Source organism: Ochotona princeps, chromosome 14, assembly GCF_030435755.1.
Source record: "Ochotona princeps isolate mOchPri1 chromosome 14, mOchPri1.hap1, whole genome shotgun sequence".
Classification (NCBI taxonomy): Eukaryota; Metazoa; Chordata; class Mammalia; order Lagomorpha; family Ochotonidae; genus Ochotona; species Ochotona princeps.
Genome location: NC_080845.1, coordinates 3,808,038 through 3,832,033, shown reverse-complemented (window position 1 = coordinate 3,832,033; position 23,996 = coordinate 3,808,038). Strand labels below are relative to the sequence as shown.

The following is a 23,996-nucleotide window of genomic DNA, read 5'->3' as shown; positions in this document are numbered from 1 at the left end:
CAGGCCACTGGGCAGCCCCTCTGGGAAAGACCTGAGCATCTTCGGAAGGCCAGGCATCCTGGGGTGCATCTTCCTAGAGCCTTCCTGGAAAAACAGCCGAGCCTGGAGCGCCCCGCCCCCCAGTCGGGCATCAGCCAGCCTGGCTGGCCCTCCTCCCAGCCCAGCTTCCTTTGGGGAGGGGCGCATGTGGGGGGGCTCGCCCAGACCCAGGCTCCTGGCACCTTTCTGGTGGATAGAATCGGGCTGGGGTAAGGAGGGGACCCAGGAGGACCCAGGGACAGCGTGAGGAGAGTGTTGGGGGGCTGCGGGCACAGTTGAAGTCACCCCCTCCCCACCTGCAAGGATACTTGTAACGGGGCTGTCAAGACCCCCTCAGAACCTCGAAACAATGACCTACCCCTCCAGCACGAGCGGGTGGGAAGGGCGGGAACAGAGCTCAGGCCCCAGCCTCCCAGCCCCGAGCCGGCCTTGGCGGCAGCGAGGGACCCCCTACCCGTAGCCCGAGAGCTGGGGGTGGGGGTGGGGGAGGGGAGGGGGCTAGGTTTGCCTCCAGAAGGGGCGCGTGGCCGGAGGAGCGCTCGCTCGTCGCGGTCGCCGCCGTCACCTTAGCCACTTCGGGGCGGGCGAAGGAGCGCGAGAAGGGGAGGGCAGAAAGTTTGCTTCCCCGACGTCAGCGCCGGGCGGGCCGCGAGCGAGCGAGCGAGCGGAGGGAGCCAAGAGCAGGCGGCCCGGAGCCGGGCAGAGCGCGGGGCGGCCGGGGGCGCGCTCGCTCCGCCACCCCGGGGCCGCTCGTGGGCATGGACAGCGCGGCGGCCACCGCCGCCTTCGTCCTGGACAAGCCGGCGCTGGGCCCCGGAGCGCCGGCGCCTCCACCCCCGCCGCCGGCGCCCGCGTTGGGGCCGGGCGATTGCGCCCAGGCGCGCAAGAACTTCACCGTGAGCCACCTCCTGGACCTGGAGGAGGTGGCGGCGGCCGGGCGGCTGGCGGCGCGCCCCGCGGCCAGGGCTGGGGCGCCGGAGGGAGCGGCGCGGGAGCCGTCCGGGGCCAGCAGCGGCAGCGAGGCGGCGCCGCAGGACGGTGAGTGCGCGGGGCGCTGCGGAGCGCGCGGGGCGTGGGAATGCAGGCGCCGGACTCCACAGGGCATACGGGCCGCAGGGAGGATGGAGGCCGCCGGGGTGCACCGGGTGCAGGGTCCACTTGTGGGATGCCCGGCCTGCAGGATCCGAGGGGACAAGGCCGTGCAGCCGAGGGGCCGCTGGCACTGTGGCCGCGGGGACTGCCTTGCCCCGCAGCCCAGTGCCAGGATGGGGTGGACTGCGGTCCTCTAGCACTCCCCACGGGGGCAGGGTACCTCCTCGTGACCAGAGCTCCCCTGTGCCCCCCGGATGGTGGGGTGCTGAAGGAGGGAGAGTGCTGGCCCAGTGGGCTTCAGACTGCCTGTCCTCACGCGGGAGCAACTCGCGTCTTCAGATGGTTTCTTTGGCTGACCGGGCACCCTGCCCACCCCCACCTTTTCCAGGTGGAGTGACCCAGTCTCCAAGGGCCAGCCCATCCCTCTCCCCCTCCCCCCTGAGGGCCAAAGGTCATCAGGAAGGGGCTCTAAAAACAATCTACCCAAGTGGCATTTTTTTTCCCGAAAAAGTCACACAGGATCCCAGGATGGTGAGCCCTGGCTAGGAAGGGGGAGGGGAGGAGACGATGCGGAACAAGGGTCCCTGCCCTGAGGGGAGGCCGGCCCTGATCTCTCTACCTGCCGCAGGTGTCTGAGATCTGACAGAAAGGGGACTAAGCTGCGCCCGCTTACCTGCCCACCCCTGAGACTCCCCAGTTTCTGTACCAGTGCCCCAACCTCAGCAGCACCCTGACTTGTGTTGTGGAGGTGCAGGTAGAAGTGGGGGTGACCGTAGCCGCATCTAATGCTATGTCCAGGAGTGTGTGCGCCCACCGGTCTACAGGGGACACCCCTGGAAGAACCTGGCTGGCACCAGCCTGTGTCTGGTGGTGGGCCAGTGGCTGCTGGGTCTGTGATGCCAACTGAGGAGGTGCGGCCACTGTCCTCGGCCTTGGGAGTGAGCATGAAGCTGACACATGTCTGCTGAGAGTTGGGGTGAAAGGTTCAGGGAGGGGGTTGGGAGGACTGTGCCCTGCCAGCTGGCTCGCAAGCATCCCCCCTTCACCCCTGATGGACAAGGGAGAAGAGAGCCGGGGACAGGAACAGCAGGTCCTGGCCCAGGGCATGGGTGCCAGGGTCTCACCCAAGCCCTGCGGTGGGCACAGGTGGTCAAAGGCAAGGTTCCTCCTGGACGCAGCACAGAGTTGGCTGCCCCAAGAGGGATGCTGTCACGTGGGGAACAGGTGTTCCCAGCAGCCCCCTGGACTTGGCCACTCTCCAGAGTCAGAGGGGCCTGCAATAGGGGATACTCAGGCACCAGCATGTGTAGGGACAGGGCATGTCAGGGACCGGCTCAGATGGGACAGAAGCACTTAGGGGCTGTTCCCTGGTTCCCCCCCCAACACCACATCTCTGCCCTAGGGACAGTGAAGCTCCGGCCCATCCGAGGGTCTGCCAGCCTCCTGCTGTGTTTGTCACTCACTCCCCCTAGCACTTGTTAGGGAACCCTAGTGCCTATGGGCTCTCAGGTGGGGAGCAAACGGGAGGGAGGAATGAGGAATCCCAATCATGGAGGGGGGGTCTGTGATCCCTGCCCGAGGGGTCAAACAAGCTTGGAAGTGGGTTTTCTTGAGGCATCTGCAGCTCTGTCCACATTCAAAGAAAGGCTGGTCCCCCAGGGAGGTGTGTTGCACCCTGCTCCAACAGCGTGGACTAACAGGAAACTAAGAAATTCGAAACTCTATTTTCAACGTGCTAGTTTCCCTGCTCAGACGATTGGCTTCTGAAAGTTTCCAATCTTGGATTTTTGCAAAGTCCCCAGGAGCCAGCTGGTTCCCGCCTGTGACTTTCTAGGACCCCCTTTCTCTCCCCTCCACTCTCCCCCTTCCAGCCCAGCCTCAGCCCTGGCTGCCGCAGCCACGGGCAGCAAGCGAGGCTCCGCTGTGACTCAGAGGAGAGAGCCTGCTCTCGGGTTCCGCCCAAATCAAACGCTGAGGGCTGAGCCCAGGCGCCGAGCTATGCCAAGCACGTTAGGAAAATAAACCCCCGGTCTCTGCCTTTGCCATGACTTATAACAAAAGAAACCACATTAATAACCCCGGAGCCTCTCTGAAGCCCTCCCTGCCGTGGGCAGGGCGGAAGTGGGGGGACGTGGACACGCTGTAAAAACACACACACAGAGTCCCTGGAGCCTAGCAGGGCGAGGCCCCTACCCCAGCCCAGGCCCAGGGCTGCTGGGACCTGGTGGGGACTTGGAGAAGCTGGGGTTAGGGTGTGGGCGGTGGGCTCCTGGACTGCGACGCACTGGGCCAGCTGGAGTCCTTGGGTGGAACAGCTGGAGCTTCATCTGTTTACAGGGGTGCCCCTGGTCTGGAGTAGGGTGGGCAGTGGAGCCAAGCAGAACACTGAAGGGGCCCTCAACTGTAAACCTCCAAGGCCAGGCTGGTATTTGAGGAGATGAGAATACGCGCTGTGGGAGTGTCCTTAGTGCAGCCGCTGGTCCCTGCACAGTCCCAAGGCACCACAGCCAGCAGCCCCGCCCGATGTCTGCAATGTCTTCCCAGCCTCAGCTCTGTCCCCCAGCGGCAGTGACTTCCCACTCCTCCCCTCTGTGGAGTTGACCCTCCAGAGTAGGGAGTCAGGGGTTTGTGCTTTGATGGTGGCGAGCCCAGCCGGGCAGTGTCCCAGAGTACTGTCGCTGGGTCGGTTGGTCAGTGTGCGGTGTGGATTGGATTCTCCTTGCTGGTCCAGTTTAATTTCTGCGGTCTCCATCGGTGGCGGGCCCTAGGGGTGTCCACCCATGGTGCTTTGCTCCCCAGGGCAGGGGGTTACCTACAGAGCACTTCTGCCATCTTGAGCTGCATTCACGCAGGTCCCTGTGCCTGACTTCTGAGACACAGGGCGGCACGGCCAAGGGCAGCCGGGGGGAGATGCAGGGTAAGGAGCAAGCTGCTGCAGGGGCATAGCCGGGTGAGGTCTGAGACCCTGAGTTGACCCAGGCTTTGGGGCGAGGGAAGACCACGAGCCCAGGCTCTCGTCCTCTGGGATGACCACAGCTGGGACCACAGGCGCAGGGGGCAGTGACGTGCATGGAGGGCACCTGCTGTTTGTGTCCCTGATCCCAGTAGCTCAGTTCAGGTCTGCCTGCATGGGGGTTCATCACAGTGGCCCCCCCGGGACCCTCACCTCTGGGCAGGAACTCCGTAGCAGCCAGGCCTGCCTGGCTCCCCACTGTTGTCTGAAGGCAACCCTGGGGGAAGCTAGGATGGCCCCACCCAGGGGGTCCAGCCGCCAGGGAGGCATGGGCAATGAGAGGGGGAGTGGAAGGCATGGACAGCCAGGATCGCGGGGTCCCCTTAACATTTGCAGCAGCCTGGCGTGGGTGTGGCCAGCCTCAGGGACGCTGGCAGGTGAGCCATCCTCTCCTGTAGGGTCCCCATCTCTGCAGCAAAGCACAGGTCCAGCCTTCAGCTCACACATTCAGTCCACAGTCACCCCCAGCCCCCACAGGATGGCAGGCCCTGGTTTCACTCCAGTGAATTTTCCAGAAACTCAGGAGGAGCAGGTGTAGGAAGGGCAAATGGTAAGTCTGCCCTCAGAGCCCGTCATCCTGACAGGGATTCCATCCTTGCTCTGCTCACCGTGTTTCCTCATGTTGTGGCAGGTGGCACACTGGTATCTGGGAGCCACATGCGTGTCATCCACATGCATGCTCCTGGATGCAGAGATGCACAGAGCCCCATGCACACACCCACGCATGCACACACGCACACACAGCGAGGCTCACACCCACGCATGCACACACGCACACACAGCGAGGCTCACACCCACACGTGCACACACAGCTAGGCTTACACCCACGCATGCACACACACACACAGTGAGGCTGACCCCCACACATGCACGCATGCACACACACACACACCGCGAGGCTCACACCCATGCATGTACACACGCACACACAGCGAGGGCTCCAGCCCCATCCACATGGTGCTGCTGTGGGCCAAGGGTTAAGTGCCTTTTGCGAGGTGCTGAGTAGGGGAGAGACAGGGGGGCTTCCTGTTTAGACAAGGAGGTAGGTGGGTCGGGGGAGTTGTCTTCTCCAGCTCCCACACTGGGCAAAGGCAAAGATGGGGTGTCTGTTGGGGTCCAGTGGGAGGAAGCTCCTCTGGGCACAGCCGGAGGAGCCGTAGCTGTTAACAAACCTTGGGAGTGAATGGCTCTGGCCTCTCCTCCCCACGGCCTTCATGGCCCTGAGCCGTGTCCGGCTGCCCTGCTCTGTGTCTTTTCCATGTGGGGTGTCAGGGGTTCCAGGATGGCTGGGCTCGGGCCCTCTCTGGGTCGTGTATCTTGGGTCGATTCTGGGAGACCAGTTCTGGGCAAGTGGGGGAGCTACCAGTTGGGGGGCGGTGATAGGGACCAGGCAAATGATGGGCAAGCAAGGAAGCTGGGCAGGAAGTTGCTGGGCCAAAAAGGAGGCCTTGGAGGGGGTCCTAGGTGTGGGTGGTGGAAAGTAGGTGGTCCCCCAGGCATGGGGGGCTTTGGATGCTTCCCTTGGTCTGGGCAGGGGCACAAGATGGCCCACCGAGTCCCAGCCCCAGGGAGGAGCTTCTGCTTCTGACCCTCTCATCAAGGACCCCACCGCCTCCCTTCTCTGCCCGCACCCCAAGGGCTCCCCAGGAGGTGAGGAACCCCCTTCCCCAGGGAGCTTCGGTTGCAGTCCAGCGCCACCCCCTGCCGCCCTCCCCTCTGAGCCCTGGACACCGCCTATCTGTCTGGCCTCCCCCCTCCGCCCCCCTTTGCCCAGGGCCCAGCCGTTGGCGCACCAGAGATGGCGTTATTAAAAATGACATTTAACTAGAGCCGGAATTACCGCGCGGATGGCTTCAAATCTGGAAATCAAAGCGAGGAGCCGCCAGGCGGGCGCGCCTGGCAGGGGCCGCCCCGCCCGCCGCCAGCGCCCCGCGGCCGCCCATATAAAACCCGGCGGCCCGTGGGCTCTGAAAGCCAGCGCACCTCCTCTCATTAGACTAACAAATAGCACGTAACCAAAACCACCTGTGGACGGCAGCCCCTAATGCTCTCAAGATGGGCCCCCTCGACCGCTGCTCAGCCAGTGGCCGGCTGGGCTAGGGCACCCAGCTCGGGTCCTGGCGACCTGAGCCCCAGGTGGGGACAGGCCCCCCAGGGAGCACCTGTCCCCCTCCCCCCACCTCGGGGCCTTCACCTGCACCTACAGGACCTGGAAGTAGCCTCCTCTCCTGCCCGCTCTGCTGATGAGCTGGACCCCTAGCCAGGGCCATCACAGTCCCCTGCCTGAGGAGGGGCTTGGTCCTCAGAACTGGAACCAGAGGCTGTGTTTGGAACAGCCAGGCTCTGAAGCAGCTGTGTGGCCTCTCTGGTGTCTTTCTCTGAGCGTCCTTACAAGATGGCCATCTGCTTAGCGAGACGGTGGAAGTTACATGCTTAGGTAGCCGAGTGCAGGACGAGCCCCCAGAAGGGCCGTCCTCTCTTGTGAGTACAGCTGGACAGGCTCAGAGAGGTTCAGGGACCGGCCCCAGGTCACACAGCACAGTGGAAGTCTAGTTAGGAGAAGATGCTAGGTGGGGCATGTGGGTCTCCAAAGTGGACCTGACCTAGCCTTGCCCTCGTCGGACTTCCAGGCACAGCTCATCCAGGACATGGCAGGTGCTGCCTCCCCTCCCCCACCCCCTGAGCCCTTGGGTTAAACTTGTCACTTCTACCCCCTCCCCACCCAGATATGCTCTGTCCCCTCCATTCGCAAAAAAACAGGGGATCCTTTCCCCTGCCCCCCACTCTGCCTGCCCAGCGCCCGGCTCCACGCTTTGCAGGCCGCTTCCCTGCGTTCTCCACCTGCGTCTTGTAGAGGGGGCATACTGGGGCTCAGCAAGGCAAAGGGACCTGGAGACACACAGTGACCTCTCCCAGAGCTACCCCCATGCAGGGCCCCCAGAAGCCTTCTTGCTGGAGGGCTACCTCACCCCAAGTGCCTTCTCCAACTGCTGGCTTCCACCTGCAGGAGAGTGGGAAGTTGCCAGAGAGAACCACGAACAGGTTGTTCTGGTCCTTCCCGGAGCGGGTATAGGCCTCTAACCTCCGCTGGGGTGGAGAGAGAGAAAAACTCCTGCTGATACCTGGCAGATGGCTGCCATGTGTTGTCCCCACCTGGAGAGGGATACCTGATCTTCAGGAGCTCCTCTGTCAGGAGCGCACCTATCAGCCCTGCCTTCCGCCTTGCTCCCACCCAGGTCCCGGCTGGGCACCTGGGGCCCAGCAGACACAGGGAAGGAGCTGTTCTCTGGTATAAAACAGCCAGCTGGAGCTGTGAGAGTGGGTACCAGGAGGGCTGCCTGGAGGAGGCAGTATTCACGGGAGCCTGAAAGGGATGAGTGGCGTTAGCAGAAGGAAGTGGGAGGGTGGGAGGAGCAGCAGGAGGCACAGAGGCCCAGTGGGGGTGGGGGGGTGAGGGTCTCCCAGAGGTGGAAGGCCAGGAGACAGTGAGCTGGCAGGCCTTGTGCCAGCTTTGCCATTCACATACTGAGAGCAGTGTCTGTGCTGAGGGTCACCAGGGCCCTCCCCAGGGGCTCAGTGGCTTCCTTGGTGCCAGCGTTGTGCCAGGCCACACTGTCGCTCCCTGGGGGCACCAGAGCCTCAAGCTCCCAACTGTGTGTGTCCCCCACTTGTCAGCCTGTCCTCACTGTGTCCCCAGCAGTCACAGAGTTGGGAGGAGGGGCTCAGCCCCAGCCCAGCCTCCTGATGATGTGGGAGGGGCCTCCTCTCTTGGGAACAGCCCCGTTGGGCCTCAGCCATGCAGGATCCAACCACAGCACTGTGCGGGTGGGAGGCACCATCTTGCTTGACTTTGCATGGCTGCAATTCCAACCATGTCTAATTCCATGACGAAATAACGCCTATAGAACACAGCACAGTTATTTTTATAACGTGGCATTAAATATTCAAATTAGAGATTAATTGCAGCTTCTAGGAGATCTGTGGGTCAGATGGCCCTGGGAGGGGGAGGGAGGCAGAGGGGCCCAGATGTGCGTCCTCGGGGAACTGAGCGCGGCGTCTAGAATGTGCACACACGCACACATACGCTGACACACCTATGCACACACACAGGCTTGGCACCAGTCCCTGGCTCCGATAAAGCCAGCTTCAGCCGTGACGTTGGCACTGGCGGGGAGGCTGGTCTCGCTGCTGGCTGGCCACAAGCTGCCATCAGAATAGGGCCCCGTCTTCTCTGAAGACCCGGCAGCCCAGGGCGTGTTGAGGGAGGGACTTACACGGAGTTTGGGGCACGGAGGAAGTGGGGAGTGTACCAGGCAGACCCCAAACCAGGACCAGATGGGAGTCTGTGTGAATGGCGGGTCTGAGGGTGGGGTTGACAGTGTGGGATGCGGCTCTGGTCAGGGGGAGGGACCAAAGGCTGGAAGTGTTCCCAGTGTCCCCCGGGGGGCCAGCTAGCAGCCCCCTGCAGAAGGGAGCCAGCCTTGGGAACTTCCAGCTGCGGGGCTTGGGGTACCATGACCATGAGCAGCGGCCATTGTGGGACTTTTCCTCTCTCACCTTCCTGCAGGTGCAGGTGTGGCTCCTGGTCAGGAAGGAGGCAGCCGGGGGGTGAGGTCAGCCCAGTGTCCCTGGGGAGAGGAGACCGGCCCCACCTGGTTCTCTGGGTCAAAGGTTTCTCCCTCTATGAGCCTGTTTTCTCACCTGGGAAGCAGGGCCAGTGGCAGCACCTGCCTCAGGCCTGGGGGGCCACGATGCAGAGATGGCACAGCCAGCTGCTGCTCCCGCCTCTGTTACTGCTATTATTAGCCACTCAGGCCAGGGCAGGATGGGGGCGCTGAGACAGTGGGGCTGATGCCCCTGGCAGCTGCTGGGCTCCTCCCACTTTGCTCCCATCCAGCCCCAAACCATCTCCATGTTCCACCTCCCAGAAGCCCCACCCTGTTTACTCCCAGTGTCTGTGGGGCCTAGCCTGAGGGACAACAGGCACGTCCCCCTGCTCAGGTCCACTAGGCTTTAGCCTTTGCGGGGGGACTGCTCGGGCCTCTCCAGCCCAACCCAGCTTCTGGCACAGCAACCCGGCCTGAGCCCCACGGGGTGGGGTGAGAAGAGGGGAGCATAAATCTTGGAGACCTTGGCCTTCATGTCCCCTCTGCTCCATGCCCAGCAGAGAAGTGACTGTGATCAGTGAAGTCACTGGCCCCCGGGGAGCCACTACGGGGATCCCTTCCTAACAGGAAGATGTTTTACAAGGTTTATGGAAGGCCTCCTATCTATGGGGAGACAGCCACTTGTCTGGTCCCGGAAAGCAGACAGGCGTTCACAGCCCAGGCCAGGTGAATGGTTCCCTCCAGGAGCAGCTCAGGGATGGGCTGCATCAAACCCCAGGGCCTGCCCTTCCTGCTGTCTGCAGTGCATGGTGACAGCTCACAGGCCGGCCTCTGTGGCGAGGGCAGGGAAGAGAGGAGCCCCAAGGCGGGTCTCCAAGACAGGGCTGGAGCTGGGGGCACACCCTTCTCCTTCTGCCAGCTAACTGATGCAGAACCCAGGTCTGGCACGCTCCGAGGGTGTGACGGCAGGCGCCCCCTGGGACTCGGTTCTCTCCCTGGCTGCACTTTGTCCTGGAAGGGAATCCCTACTCCACCCGGGAATCCCATCCCTGGACCAATCGCGCCGGTCAGGAACGCTGGCTGCGTGCCGATTGGCTGAGGCCTCTGAAGGGCGGAGCTTGGCCAGCACGCGGTTGCCCCAGGCTGAGCCAACTCGGCTTCCCCCAGGGGACTTGGGTCTGAGCCGAGCTCCCTAAACAGCACCAGACCTTGTTGCCAGTTCACCCAGCAGACTGGATGGCTGACCCTGCGGCCGCCCTCCGTGTACTGGGGCCGAGGGCGCCCGTCTGGGATGCCCAGATCACTGCCCGTATCGGACAAGCTAGACCTGGAGGGTCTTGTGGGGTCTCAACTCCCCACCGCGTGCCCCTCTCCTTGACGTGGAACCCGCTGGTGAGCATGCGTCCACCTGTCTGCGTCCAAGGGCAGTGGGATATCTACGGGTTCCCCGGCAGCTTGTGTGTTTCCTGTCTGTCCTGCCTTCTGGAACCGATTCCAGAAGATCTGGGTCTTTGCGAAGTCAGGGCTGTGGGCGCTGCAGGCTGCATGGACTTTATTCATTCACTCATTGGTCGTTCATTCAGTGTTTCCAGGCACTGCTGCAGGCAGAGGGAAAGCAGTGGGCACAGCCAGAGCAGGCCAGGGATGGTGACAGAGGCGGACAGGCCCCAAGGTCCAGGGTGAGGGACAGGTCCCTGCAGGAAGCGATGTGGTAGATGAGAAGTGGACACGGAACGGAAGGGTGTTCCGGCCAGCAGGAATGGCGAGTGCAAAGGCAGAAGGGGATAGGATGCCTAAAGGGAACAGCATGGCTGGTGAGGAGCAGGCCCCCCAAAAGGCTGGAGGGGGTCTGGTCCTGAGACTGGGAGCCTCCTGGTGAGGGGAGTGAGTTACTGAGGTGTGCCAGGCCATGGTCAGGTGCAGGGTGGGCGCCTGGACCAGCCTCTCCTGGCTTTCACATCTCATTGCAGGCGGAACGAGGCCCTGCTCTCCAGGGATGTAAGACTTTGCCCTTTCATTTGGTAGCCCCTTTTCCACCGTGTCCATTTTTTAAAATATATATTTTATTTAAAAGGCAGATTTACAGAAAGAAGGGGAGAGAGATATCTTCCATCCACTGGTTCACTCCTCAAATGGCTGCCAACAGCTGGAGCTGGGCTGGTTCAAAGCCAGGAGTCAGGAGCTTCTTGCGGGTCTCCCACGTGGATGCAGGAGCCCAAGGTCCCGGGCCCACCTGTGCTGCTTTCCCAGGCCACAGGCAGGGAGCTGGATGGGAGGGAGAGCAGGCGGGACTCAACCGATGCCCATGTGAGACCGCAGGCAGAAGCTGAAGTTACTATGCCACAGTGTTTTTTGAGTGTAGTGGGATGTCCGGTGGTGGAAGGAGCAAGCAGGGCCCCCAGCCTGGGGTCAGCCCAGCTAGGGAACAGTTACCAACATGGCTCTTCCTTGACTTGATTGGCAACATCTGAGAGGTGCTAGGTGGTGGGGACACTCCCCTGGCAGCGTTCCCGAGGGTGGATGAGGACTTTGAGGCCTGGGGACCCAGGCTCTGGGGTACACCCATTGACTACTCTCTGCCCTTCTCTCTGGGCCTCCCTGCCCCAGCCCACACAGCAGCACACCCATCACACTTGTGTCACCAGCCATGCCAATGACAATAGGAGGAGAGAAGCCAAGAGTGCTCGCATGGGACATTGGACGGCACAGGTCCCAGGCCAGACCTGGGCGTTCTCACACAGCCAGGGGGGCTTGAGATGAGACGGAGTGAGGCCCAAAGAGGCTGAGGCAAGCAGGTGCACGGGCATCATCAGGGATCATGTAGGAACCCATTGCCACCCTCTGGCTGTGTGGCTCTAAGCCGCATGTCCTCTGCCCTGTCATCTCAGGGTTCCCATCTTCAGAGTGGACAAGCGTTCAAGCGTTGCTGGCAGGGGTGGTGGCAGCCCATGGGGAGTGGTCTCTGCAGACTGAATTTTGCAGGTTGAGGTGACAAGTCCCCATCCTTGGCTTCTGTGTGCACTTGCCTCTGGCTGAAGCTCCGTCAGGTTCTCCTGCTCCCCAGGCTGCGACGTCTTCATCTGACCATTGGGTGCTGATGTGTGGAGTGGTGCCCCAGCCCTGTGTGCCAGTCCCTGTGGGCAGCAACTGCCCCCAGAAGGGAGCTGAATCCATCGCCAGTGCCCACTTCCTCCCACGGCGCATGGGGGGGCTAAGCTTGGTGACATGAATTGTTGCCATGACAGTCCTGCAGGAAGTGGAGAAAAATTCTGAGGCTCACTTGGGCTAGGTAGGACTCGACTGTGGGCCAAAGGGATGGCCAAGGACTGGGTGTCACCTGCCACTGTGGTGTCACCCGAGTGGAGCATGCAGGGGAGTGCTGTGTTCCAGACCTGAGGGGGCAGACCCTTTAGCGTGGGGTGAGGGTCTCAAAGTTCCTGCCCCGCTACACAATGGCTGTGCTGCCACCAGGGACCAGAGACCCAATCCCACCTGCTCAGCTCATCCTCTGTTCCCACCACCCTCCATTCCCAATTTTTTTTTTAAGATTTATTTATTTTATTACAAAGCCAGATATACAGACAGGAGAGTCAGAGAGGAAGATCTTTCGTCCGATGATTCACTCCCCAAGTGAGTGCAACGGCTGGTGCTGTGCTGATCCAAAATCGGGAACCAGGAACTTCTTCCAGGTCTCCCACACGGGTGCAGGGTCCCAATGCATTGGGCCGTCCTCAAATGCTTTCCCAGGCCACAAGCAGGGAGCTGGATGGGAAGTGGAGCTGCCAGGATTAGAACCGGCGCCCATATGGGATCCCGGGGCATTCAAGGCGAAGACTTTGACCGCTAGGCCACGCCGCCGGGCCCCCCAATTTTTTTTGGAAGAGGGGCATGCATCACCCCTTCCCTGAGAGCTGGTCTAACCGCTGCGGTTACAGAGCAGGAAGGAAACTTCCCATGAAGGTACCCCCACTGCCATGCTTTACTCTCCCCACCAGCCTACTCCTGCTTCATTAAAACCTGCCCCAGCACACAATGGCCATAACACCCCCACCGCAGAGTTCACTCCTGGTGTCTGGACCAGCACGTGTGCCCACCACCCTGCTGTCACTCAGAGAAGTTTCACGGCCCTCCCATGCCCCACCCACTCAGTCCCTGACCCATAGCTCCTGGCAAGTACCAGAGTCTCCTCCAGCCTCCTCCCTTGTGAATGCAGTCCCTTGGAGCCGGGTGGTGCTCACTGTGTCCCGCAGCCATGAAGCTGTGACGGGCGGCTGGCCCTGTGCACAGTGTGGCAGCTTGGAACACGAATGTGCAGGGTTTGGTGTGGATACGAGCTGCCAGCTTGGGTGGGTAAACGGCAGAGGATGCAGCTGCCAGGTGTGGTCCCAGGGGGCTGTGCATCACCCGCAGGGACATGGCACTCCCAGGGCCAGGATTCTATTTGCAGGCTGCCTGGCCGTCTGTGGCTCACTGCAATCTTTCTTGGCATTTCTTGGGTGGCAACAGGGTGTGACTTCCTGGGTGACATCCCTGCTCAGTTTTTTTTTTTTTTTTGTCTATTTAGTCATGTTATTTAAATTTGCACTAATTTTCCTCATGGTAGATTTTAAAATTTTTTTTATTGTACTTAAGATATTTACTAAGATGAAGAGTCACATAGAGATTTTCCGTCTGCTGGTTCACTCCTCAGATGGCCACAACAAGCAGGGCTGGGCTGGTTTGGAGCCAGGAGCCTCTTCCGGGTCTCCCATGCGGGTGCAGGGTCCCAAGGCTTTGGGCCATCTTTGACTGCTTTCCCAGGTCACTAGCAGGGAGCCATATGGGAAGTGGGGCCGCCAAGACATGAACTGGTGCCGATATGGGATGCTGGCTCTGTAGGTGCCAACATTTTGTTGGCAACATGAGGTTGACCGGCGGGGATGAATGTGATTCCCACCATGAACTGGTCCAAGGCAGCTGTTGCTCTTCCTGCCCAACTTGCCCATGCTCTGGGCAAAGCCTGGCCTCCTGACTTCAAGAGGCCAAGCAGGGCACGGTTCTCCTCAGATGTACCTGACTGTCGTGGGCACAGCAACGTCCAAGGGACTACATGGGACACAGCGGCAAGGAGCCAGGGATGGAGTCTGTGACCTCATTCTGGCTCTACTGGAACTTTCCCTGTGCCCGCAGCCAACCCAGCTCATCAGCCCGAGCCCCTCAGAGTCCTCCTTAACCTGGTTGTAGTCAGCAGGTGAGCCCGTGCTGGGCTGGCCCTGACTCCATGTGGGACAGGAAGACGGGCTGTACACACTGAGCTGGGAGGCCGGGTGGTTTGGTGGTCAGTGGCTTGTGTGCTGGAGCCCAGAGACGAGGCTAAACAGCTGTGTCGTCCAGAGGGGACCCCGCACCTCCCTGGGTGGTGGCATTTGCTTCCCATGGCTTCAGGAGTTTGTGGAGCACAGCCAGGATAGTCCCTTCCACAGCTGTGAAAACCGCATGGGGTCTGCACATGCTGGCACCTGCCATGGGCATCTCCTCCAGAGGCGGCAGGCTGAGGGGACCCGAGTGGGGAGGGAACGTGAGGGCTAGAAGGAGCCTGGGCAGAAATGGCCACACACACACCCTGGGGTCCCTGGGGGAGTGTCCCTGTCCAGCTGCCTTCCAGACCCCAGCCACTGGCTCCTGGCCACATCTGCTGGCTTCACTGGCTTGCCTTTAAACAGCCCAGGCCCCTCCTTGCCCTGGGGAAAAAAGCTCACCCCTTCACCTGGGCTGGGGAAGACAGCTTGAGTCCCTCAGTGCCCCCATCCTGAACCAAGCTGCTCTTCCTCCAGAGCGCTGGGCCTAGATGGGATGGGGGCTGGGCAGGAGGGCCCCGCCCCTTGGTCGCCAGCAGTCCAAGACCTCTAACCCCAAGGTTGATGAGTGAGGCCTCTAAAGTTAGGACTGCTGACAGCTGGGGGTCAGTAAGCCCCCAGGTGAGTTCAGAGGGCACACTGAAGATTCTAGAAGAGGGTCTTTCTGAGGACGTAGGCAGTGACGGGGTGGGGGAGTTCTGCTCCCACCTGGAGGGGATACTGAAGCTGCCTGGGAGTATGGGGGGGCATACATTAGTTCCCTTTTGCAGCACTAGGGAGGGGGGCGATGAGAGGCAGCCCCCCCCCAGCTCACTCATTTGCGCATGCAAGGCAAGGACTTTAGCCACTAGGCTACCAACCCGGACCCTCTCCCAAAGATTTTCCCAAGGAAAACTGGGACTCTGAGCTGCCTGGGATCATGGGGCCAAAGCTTTAGGACCGCTAGCCGGAGGCCTTGCCCAGAGCAGAAACCCCAAGTCCTGGACAGTATGGACAAGGCTTCCTTCCTCTGGTGCTTGGTGCCAGGACCTCCCCTAAGGGCTCATGAGAAGCCAGTGGCCACTGGCATTTGGTGACATCGGGTTCCAGGTGTGCACCCTGGTGGTTGAGGAGCCAGAATTCCTGCGCCGCCGCGCCCCCGCCGCCACCTTCGGTGTGTGTGTGCGGGGGTGATGACCAGCATCCCTGCGGGGACCTGGTGTGTGTGTGGGTGGGAGGATCGGCCTCCCGCTCGGGCCTGTTATCTCGATTGTGAAATGGGGCTTGGCAGCAGGGGGGAACTCGCCGCCGAGGGTTATCTCGTGTGTGTGTGTGTGTGTGTGTGTGTGTGTGTGTGTGAAGACGCGCCGTCCAGGGCCTCGCCAGGCACGTGGGAGTGGCCTTCGCGGCCAGCACGGGGGTGCTGTGTCCCCTGGGTCTGTGCCTAGAATACAAAGGGACAGTCCCGGCTCCAGCCTGCGAGTGGGAGGCGGCGGAGGAGGGGTTCGCCGCGCCCGCCCCCGGCCCCCGCCCGGGCGCACTCACCCCGCGCGGGGCTGGGCGCGCCGATCTGTTAACGTCTGTGTGTCTGGGCCGCGGCTCTGCGGCGAGGCAGGCGCCAGGGGCTCGCCTGGAACCAGATGTGCCGCGGCGCCGCTCTGGCCGCCACCGACGCGGCGCGCTCGCACGCACGGGCTGGCGCGCACATGGCCCGGCGGGGGCTGGGGGCGTGCCCCCCTGCGGCGCTGGGCTCCCCGGGGCAGGGATCCGGGGGTGGGGGGAGGAAGAGGAGGAGAACAGTGCGGCTTCCCGGGGAGCCCAGCCCCCCTGGCTCCCTGGGACTCTAGTCCCCCTCCTCCCCCCAAAGTTTGTTTTCCCGAGTTTGTGCGTAGGCTTGGCGGAGCATTCTGAGTCACAGCTTCCCCTAAGCTGGGCCGCACTGAGAACTGGGGGCAGAAGGGGCCGTGGGGGGCGGGGTGGGAGTGGGGGCGCTTTCCGCCCACCGCGTGGAGATAACGCTACATACACCCCCACGTCCACCCGGAATCCAGGCTGGGGGTCATCGGCGACAGCCTTGGGGTATTCCACCCTTTATCCGCTCCAGGAGCCCCTTGCATTCCCAGGTCTAATGTTGCGGGTGCCCACTCCTTCCAGAAAGAGCTGAGTGGAGTGAGGTGGTCCGCTCTCCACGGAGCCTCAGGTACCGCAGCGAATTGGCCTGGCTGGTCTGGCTGCGGAGGAGCCGGACTCCCCAGGGCTTTGGGGCTGAGGAGTTGCCCCCTTGGTTTGCAGCTCGCCCTCAGTGCTTGGAAGAAGAGAATGTCTTAGAAAAGAGCTGGAGAGGCAGTGCTCTGGGCAAGCGAGCCTGCCTCGGTCTGCTCCCCCGGCGCTCTCCCGACGGGAGCTGTGGTTCTCCCCACCCCCAGAGAGCCCGGGAAACGTTCCTGCCCCCTGGGTGCTCCCGCGCGGGGGGGGGTGGGTGGGCAATAGAGGTGAAACCTTCTTTCTGTCGCTGCTCAGCTGCCCCCTCCACTCATTGCATTGTGCCATTGGGATGTCCGGAGATTGTTCCAGCCCAGAGAACCCAGAGGAGGAAGAGGGACCCCAGTCCAGGCTGTTGCTCTCTGGGGATCCCACTCCAGGCCTGGTGTCAAGTTGTCTGCATTTAGAAGTAAGATGGGGACTGGAACTGTGGGACAGTGCGTTAAGCGTCTGTGACACCAGCGTGGGGGCTCTGCCTCCGGGCCAGCTCCCTGCTGCTGTGCCTGAGCTCCCTGCTCCTGGTGTGGCCTGGCTCAGCCCTGGCATGACAACCATCTGGGAGTGAACCAGAGGATGGAAGAGCTCCCTCTCTCTGCAACTCTGCCTTTTAAATGCATAATCTTAAGAAAGAAGAAAAAGTTTCTGAAGCTGCGAAAGTGAGGGGAGGGCGCTGGCACGGGGCAGCCTGGACTCTGTGCTTCTGTGTGCGCGTGGCTGTCAGCACCCACGCTGGGGGCAGAGCAGCGTGCTGGGCCCTTCCTCCCTGAGCACACAACCTGCTGCACATGCACACAGCCTGAGGTGTGCAGGGATGAAGGCACCAGCAGAAAATTGGACAGCCTGTGCCTGGCAGCTGTGGGGGCTCAAATGTGTCCCCCGGGAGTGTGTGCGACTGTCAGGGTGGCAACTGGGACTCCCTGGGCACCAGGTTAAAAACCTGACATGGGGCCCGGCGGCGTGGCCTAGCGGCTAAAGTCCTTGCCTTGAATGCCCCGGGATCCCATATGGGCGCCAGTTCTAATCCCGGCAGCTCCACTTCCCATCCAGCTCCCTGCTTGTGGCCTGGGAAAGCAGTCGAGGACGGCCCAAAGCTTTGGGACCCTGCACCCACGTGGGAGACCTGGAAGAGGTTCCAGGTTCCCGGCTTCGGATCAGCGCGCACTGGCCCGTTGCGCTCACTTGGGGAGTGAATCATTGGACGAAAGATCTTCCTCTCTGTCTCTCCTCCTCTCTGTATATCCGGCTTTCCAATAACAATAAAATCTTAAAAAAAAAAAAAACCTGACATGGGGGGGCAGTGCGGTAACCTGTTGACTAAATCCTTACACATACTCAGATCTCATATGGGCACCAGTTCATGTTCTAGCTGCTCCACTTCCCATCTAGCTCCCTGCCTGTGGCTTGGGAAGGCAGTTAAGGACGGCCCAAAGCCTTGGGACCCCGCATCCACGTGGGAGACCCACAGGATGCTCCTGGCTCCTGACTTTGGATCAGCTCAGCTCCAGTCATTGTGACCACTGTAGTAGTGAATTAGTAGATGGGAGATCTTCCTCTCTGTCTCTCCTCCTCTCTGTATATCTGACTTTCCAATAAAAACTAAAATAGATCTTGAGATTTCTTTATTTTTATTGCAAAGTCAGATATACAGAGAGAAGAAGGAGAGACAGAGAGGAAGATCTTCCGTCCGATGATTCACTCCCCAAGTGAGTACAACGGCCGGTGCTGTGCGTATCCGAAGCCAGGATCCAGGAACTTCCTCCAGGTCTCCCACATGGGTGCAGGATCCCAAAGCTTTGGGCCGTCCTCGACTGCTTTCCCAGGCCACAAGCAGGGAGCTGGATGGGAAGTGGAGCTACCGGGATTAGAACCGGCGCCAGTGTGTACTAGGCACTGTCATGTGGGATCTGCTGCCTGAAGTCAGGAGGTGACAGGACCTTAGCCCATGTCACTGGACGCCAGGAGTGTCAGTTAGGAAACCGATGAAGCTGCTTGTTCCCAGGGCGCACACAGCTGGCACAGGAAGGTGGGACTTGAACTCAGCTTCTTCTGGGAAAGCCTGGGGTGGAGCTGGGCTTTCCTGGGGAGCTGTAGGGAGTGCCCTTTGCATTGTAGCCCGTGAGAACAGCAGCCTGGAGCGGGCAATGCACAACCCGTGACACTGCACACAGGATGCCTGTCAGTGTCTGAATCAGTCTCTGAGTTCTTTTTGTTCACTCCTTAAATGACCACAATGGCTGGAGCTGAGCTGATCTGAAGCCAGGAGCTTCTTCCAGATCTTGCACATGGGTGCAGGGTCCTAAGGCTCTGGGCCATCTTCTACTGCTTTCCCAAGTAGAAAGCTGGATGGGAAGTGGAGCTGCAGGGATACGAACCAGTGCCCATATGGGATGTAGTGCCGCAGGTGGAAGCTTAGCCTACTACCCCACAGTACCAGCCCCCTATCCTGGATTCTTTTTATATTTTTAAATATTAATTTTTATTGGAAAGTCAGATATACAGAGAGGAGGAGAGACAAAGAGGAAGATCTTCCGTCCAATGATTCACTCCCCAAGCGGCCGCAATGACTGGAGCTGAGCCAATCCGAAGCCAGGAGCCTCTTCCTGGTCTCCCCCGTGGGTGCAGGTTCCCAAGGCTTTGGGCCTTCCTCAACTGCTCTCCCAGGCCAGAAGCAGGGAGTTGGATGGGAAGTGGAGCTGCTGAGATTAGAACCGGCGCCCATATGGGATCCCGGGCATGCAAGGCGAGGACTTTAACCACTACACTATCGCACCGGGCCCCCAATCCTGGATTCTTAACCCACAAAGACATATAAGAAAAGAAGTTGAGATTCCTGTACACTGTCCAGCCACGCAGACACTGAATCAAAAGTGCGTGCAAGATGGTCTCCTTTCAAACATTGCCCAGTGGTGGGCTCGGCCCACACTGTTCCCTGTCCATAAAACAGAAAGAACGAAGCTGGAAGTGTCTTGGGGCCGCTCTGCCTGGTAGAGGGTGGGCAGGTATGCCCCAGGTTCAGACGTGGCCGAGCCCAGGGGAGCCAGAAAGGCTGCACTGGACCTGGGCAGGGAGCAGGTGCCTGACCCAGGCTCGTGACCCAGGGCCTTTTTTTTTTTTTTTTTTTTTGATCCTTGGTCAAGGTGGGAAGGATCGACAGTTAAGGAAAAAGTGGGTGAGACCATTGTTTCCAAATTTTCTTTTTCTTCTTCCTGTATGTGGGAGAAGAGGGGAGATAAGAGGAGAAATCTCTCCCAGCCTCCCAACTGCCCCAGTATCCAGGAATGGGGAACGGCTACCTGATGTCCCACCTGGGGTCCCTGGTGTGGGGCATGGTCTGAGGGCTCTGTGTAAGTGGTTTCAACAGTTCTAAAAGCCTGTCGATCTCACGGATCCAAGGATGAGGAAATCCTTCCAAGGTCCGTTGGCTGACACAGTCGACCAACATCTCCATTTGCCCAGATATTTGCTGTCATTGCTTGGTTGGGGTAGTTGTCCAACTTGTTCTGCCCTGCCTCCTCTGCTGTGGTAGCAGATGTCTTCTGCAGGCCCAGATGAGCTGCCTTGTTCTCCGAGTGCATCTGGGCATCCTGTCTACTTCTCCGCCTTAGCCACTGAGGAGGCCACTTCCGACACGTGCACTCTACTTCAGACCACAGTTCTGGACTTGAGCCCTCGTGTCCCCGCTTGCCCCCACCTGTGCCATCCCCCAGACCCCCTGCAAGCCCACAAACCAACCCCTACTGGGCAGCCAGTGGGCTTTGCCCAGTGTCATTGGCACGCCGGACCACCCTATCCAGCCCCCGCCAGACGCCCCTTCCCCGCCCCCTGGAACTTATGTGTACAGGTGGACCTAAGGACCAGGTCAGGCAACCGGGCCCTGCCAGGGCCATTTTTCCCTCGACTGTGTGACCATGGTGCTGGGCGGTGGTGGAGGGGCGCCACCTCTCTGAACCCACCCAGGCTACATAACAGAAATGGTCACATTTTAGGGGTCAGGGTGCCTTGTGACACTACATCACCCCACCTTCCCAGCTGGCTGCAAGCTTGGAAAGATCTAGGAGCTCTTAGAAGTCAGGGAGAGGGGCTGACATTGTGGCATAGTAGGCTAAGCCTTTGTCTGTGGTGCTGGCATCCCAGGTCTGAGCTACTTCACTTCCCAGCCAGCTCCCTGCTTGTGGCCTGGGAAAGCGGTAGAGGACAGCCCAAACCTTGGGGTCCTGCACCCATGTGGGTGACCCAGAGGAAGCTCCTCGCTCCTGGTTTCAGATTGGCTCAGTTCTGATCATCGCTGCCATTTTGGGGGGAGGGATGAACTAGTGGATGGAAGATCTTTCTTTTTCTCTGTAAATCTCCTTTTCAAATAAAAATAAACATATAGATTTTTTTAAAAATCGGGGAAAAGACTCAGTCCTAGGGTCTTAGCAGAGACCTCTTCTGGGCTGGAAATGGTTAACAGGGGTGGCCCTACCCCCATCCCTGCCATACCAGCCCGATATTAGAATGTAGGATATTTGCAATGCATTTGGCAATTGGCCATGGACCTTAGATGAAAACCAGACAGTCACTCACCCCCTTTCAAGACCAAGTTCTGAGCCCAGGGCTGCCCCCTTCTGCCTCCCTGGCTATCTGGTCCCCACCCAGCCCTGCCCCTCCAGCCCAGGAGACGATATTGGGCAGAGAAAGGCTCTGGGGGCAGGGCACCTGGACTGTGGTGGCATTAGCCAGGCAGGTGCAGGGCAAAGGTTACTAGGTGGTCAGAACATCATGTGCAAAGGCCCTGGAGCAGGAAGGGGTTGTACTGCCTGCCCAGGGCCACTCAGTGTCTAGTGGCTGTGTCGAGATATATGTAGTATCTCCAGAACCCAGGGTCAGTGGGGTTCCCTGCAGCTGCTTCCTGCAGCGCTCTGGGAGCCATGAAGGAGTCTGTCTCCAACTTCAAGGTCACCCCGAGCCTGCGGGCGACCACACTGGTCACTGACCTCAGGGCTGGAGTGTCCTGCTTACATACGGTATCGTGGCCTGGAGATGCCACAGAGCCGGGCATGGGACCCCCCTGGGGACCACACTGGTGTCTTGAGCCCCAGGGCCAGCCTGAGGTACCTTTCTGCCTCTCCAAGCTGCTGTCGGTATCTTGGGGTTTGTTGTGAATTCATGAGCAGCATGCATGTAGGACCCCAAACCCCAAGATGGGAGGGCAGGCTCTGAGGTCTTCCCAGGCCCCTCCAGGACCTCCTTGCTTCTGCATTCACTCAACAAACATTTACAAAATTTTTCAGAGACCCTGAAGTGTGATGGTGATAGTGGGGGGTGAGGGAGGAGACGGTGCACAGAGCTCTGAGAGCCTCAGCTTGAGGGGAGGCCCAGGAGGGCTCCCTGGTGGAGGTGACATCTGCTGAGACATGAAGGTGAGCCAGGGAGGGGAAGGAACATTAGGAACTCAGCTTGACTGTTGCAAAGGGGAGGGGTGCCTGTCCTCCCCAGGAACATCAGCAGCTGGTCAGCCCCAAGGCCACCTGCCCTGGCCACACCCACCAGGGTACACTGGGTGGGCTCCTGGGTGCAGACGCCTACACACACCGTAGCTGAGGCCCAAGTCCCTCCGGTGCGCCTTGCACCTGGCCCCTGAGTGTCCGCAGCTGAGACCAACTTGGTATCGGGCGGGAGCTGCTCTTGGGCCGCTTGCCAGGCTCTTGTTCTAGAAGCCTAGCACCGTCTCTGTGGGCTTCCTCCTCTCCACTCCCCCACCTTGTCTCTCCCCTCCTCCTCCCCACTTTCAGTCTGTTCCAGCCCTGCCTCGCCTTCCCTGGGACTTGTTCCTCACTCCCTGAGGCCCACGGGGGAATCCTCAGAGTTCCCCACCATGTGAAGTCCTGGGGGTCACCTTTGGAAGTGAGTGAGGTCATGCTGCAATAGCATGGGCAGGTGTCTAGGGCTCTGCGCCACACTCCAGGCTCCATGTTCAAATCCCAGCTCCGACCTTTACCTCTCCATACGTGGTTGTGGTGTGTGGCATCATTTCCTGTGCCTGTTTGTTCATGTGTGAAATGGAGCTGCAGGCGGCTCCTGAGATGAGGAGGCTGTGAAGGGTTCTCCTGCTGCTCTGCCACCAGCTGCCCTGACACCAAACCAAGCCCCACCCACCTTTTCCTTTAGTTAGTGTTATTTTTTAAATTTATTTATTTTTATTGGCAAGTCAGATTTACAGAGAGAGACAAAGAGAAAGATCTTCCATCTGCTAGTTTACCCCTCAAGTGGCCGCAATGACCAGAGCTGAGCTGATCCGAAGTCAGGAGGCAGGAGCTTCTTCTGGGTCTCCCACATGGGTGCAGGATCCCAAGATCCTGTGCCGTCCTCTGCCACTTTCCCAGGCCACAAGCAGGGAGCTGGATGGGAAGTGGAGCAGCGGGAACATGAACTGGCACCCATTTGGGATCCCAGCACATGCAATGTGAGGATCCCAGCCACTAGGCTACTGTGTCTATTCATTTAGTTTTAAAAAGGCTGGTACTGGGTCCAGCACGATGGCTCAACTGGCTAATGCTCTGACTGCAAGCACCAGCATCCCCCATGGGCACCAGTTCATGTCCCAACTGTGTCTCTTCCCTTCCAGCTCCCTGCTTGTGGTCTGGGAAAGCAGTGGAGGATGGCCCAAAGCTTGGGACCCTGCATCTGCGTGGAAGACCCAGAAAAATCTCTTGGTCACTGGCTTCAGAAGGGTTACAGCTGCAGCTGTTGCAGCCATCTGGGGAGTGGGCCAGTGGATGAAAGCTCTCTCTCCCTCCCCGACCCCCATTTGCTGGTTCACTCTCCAAATGCCGGCACAGCCAAGGCTGGACCAGCTGGTGCCACTAGACAGAACCTCCATCCAGCTCTCCCATGTGGGTGCTGGGGCCCAAGCACTTGTGTCATCCTCCGCTGCTTTCCCAGGCCATTGTGAACAGGGAGCTAAACTGGAAGTGGAACAGCGGGGACTTGAGTTGGTGCCTATGTGGGATGTGCGCACAGCAAGTGGCAGCTTAACTCATTGTGCCACCCTGCCTCTCTTGGCTCACCTCTGCGGGTGCTCTGGGCAGCGGGAAAGATGCGGTTCCCAAAGTCTGCCTGAGCCTTTCTCCCAGGGGCCCTTGCAAGGAGTCCCCCAACCACCTGGGAAGGCTGCAGCCCACCCCCTCCTGCTTCCTCCCTGGATTTCCCTGGCGGGAAAGGCTTGCATGGCTCCCATGGCCCTGGCCGGGGGCCCAGTGTTAATTTGTGAAATCCACATCAAGGTCCCAGGGACCTGGGGTTTATTTTTGTGATCGTGTTGGCAGGGCGAGCACGGGGGTGTAGAGGGTGTGGGGGGCTGCTGTAGCGGGTCGGGATAAATGCTAATTAATAAAAGTTATTTATTTGGGTTGGAGCTGACTGCAGCCCCGAGGGTCAGGCACAGACTGGCTGCAGCACAAACACAGAGTGTCTCTCAACAGCTTGAGCAAGGCCAAGCCGAAGGGGCCAGTTTATTTGTCTTGGGGAGAATTTTCAGCTAATTCCCTCCAGGCTCTTGAGGCCCTTCCATTATCCGGATGGACAGAGTAAGAAAAACCCTGGTGTGGGGCAGGGGCGGGGGGCTGAGCGCTGTCTCTAACTGTCTTCCATCTGCCCAACTCAGCCCTGCAGCAGCCGCGAGTGAAA

At 60.0% G+C, this 23,996-nt stretch overlaps 1 protein-coding gene across 1 annotated transcript in view; it reads left to right on the top strand.

Annotated features, from left to right (window-relative positions):
• The first annotated feature begins 700 nt into the window (after window positions 1–700).
• The window catches only part of PRRX2 (paired related homeobox 2), a 29,050-nt gene continuing 5,754 nt past the window's right edge, over window positions 701–23,996 (top strand). The window contains exon 1 of the mRNA XM_058672138.1: window positions 701–1,077. Coding sequence (XP_058528121.1) covers window positions 798–1,077 — 280 coding nt within the window. The 5' untranslated portion in view covers window positions 701–797. The remainder of the gene's footprint in view (window positions 1,078–23,996) is intronic.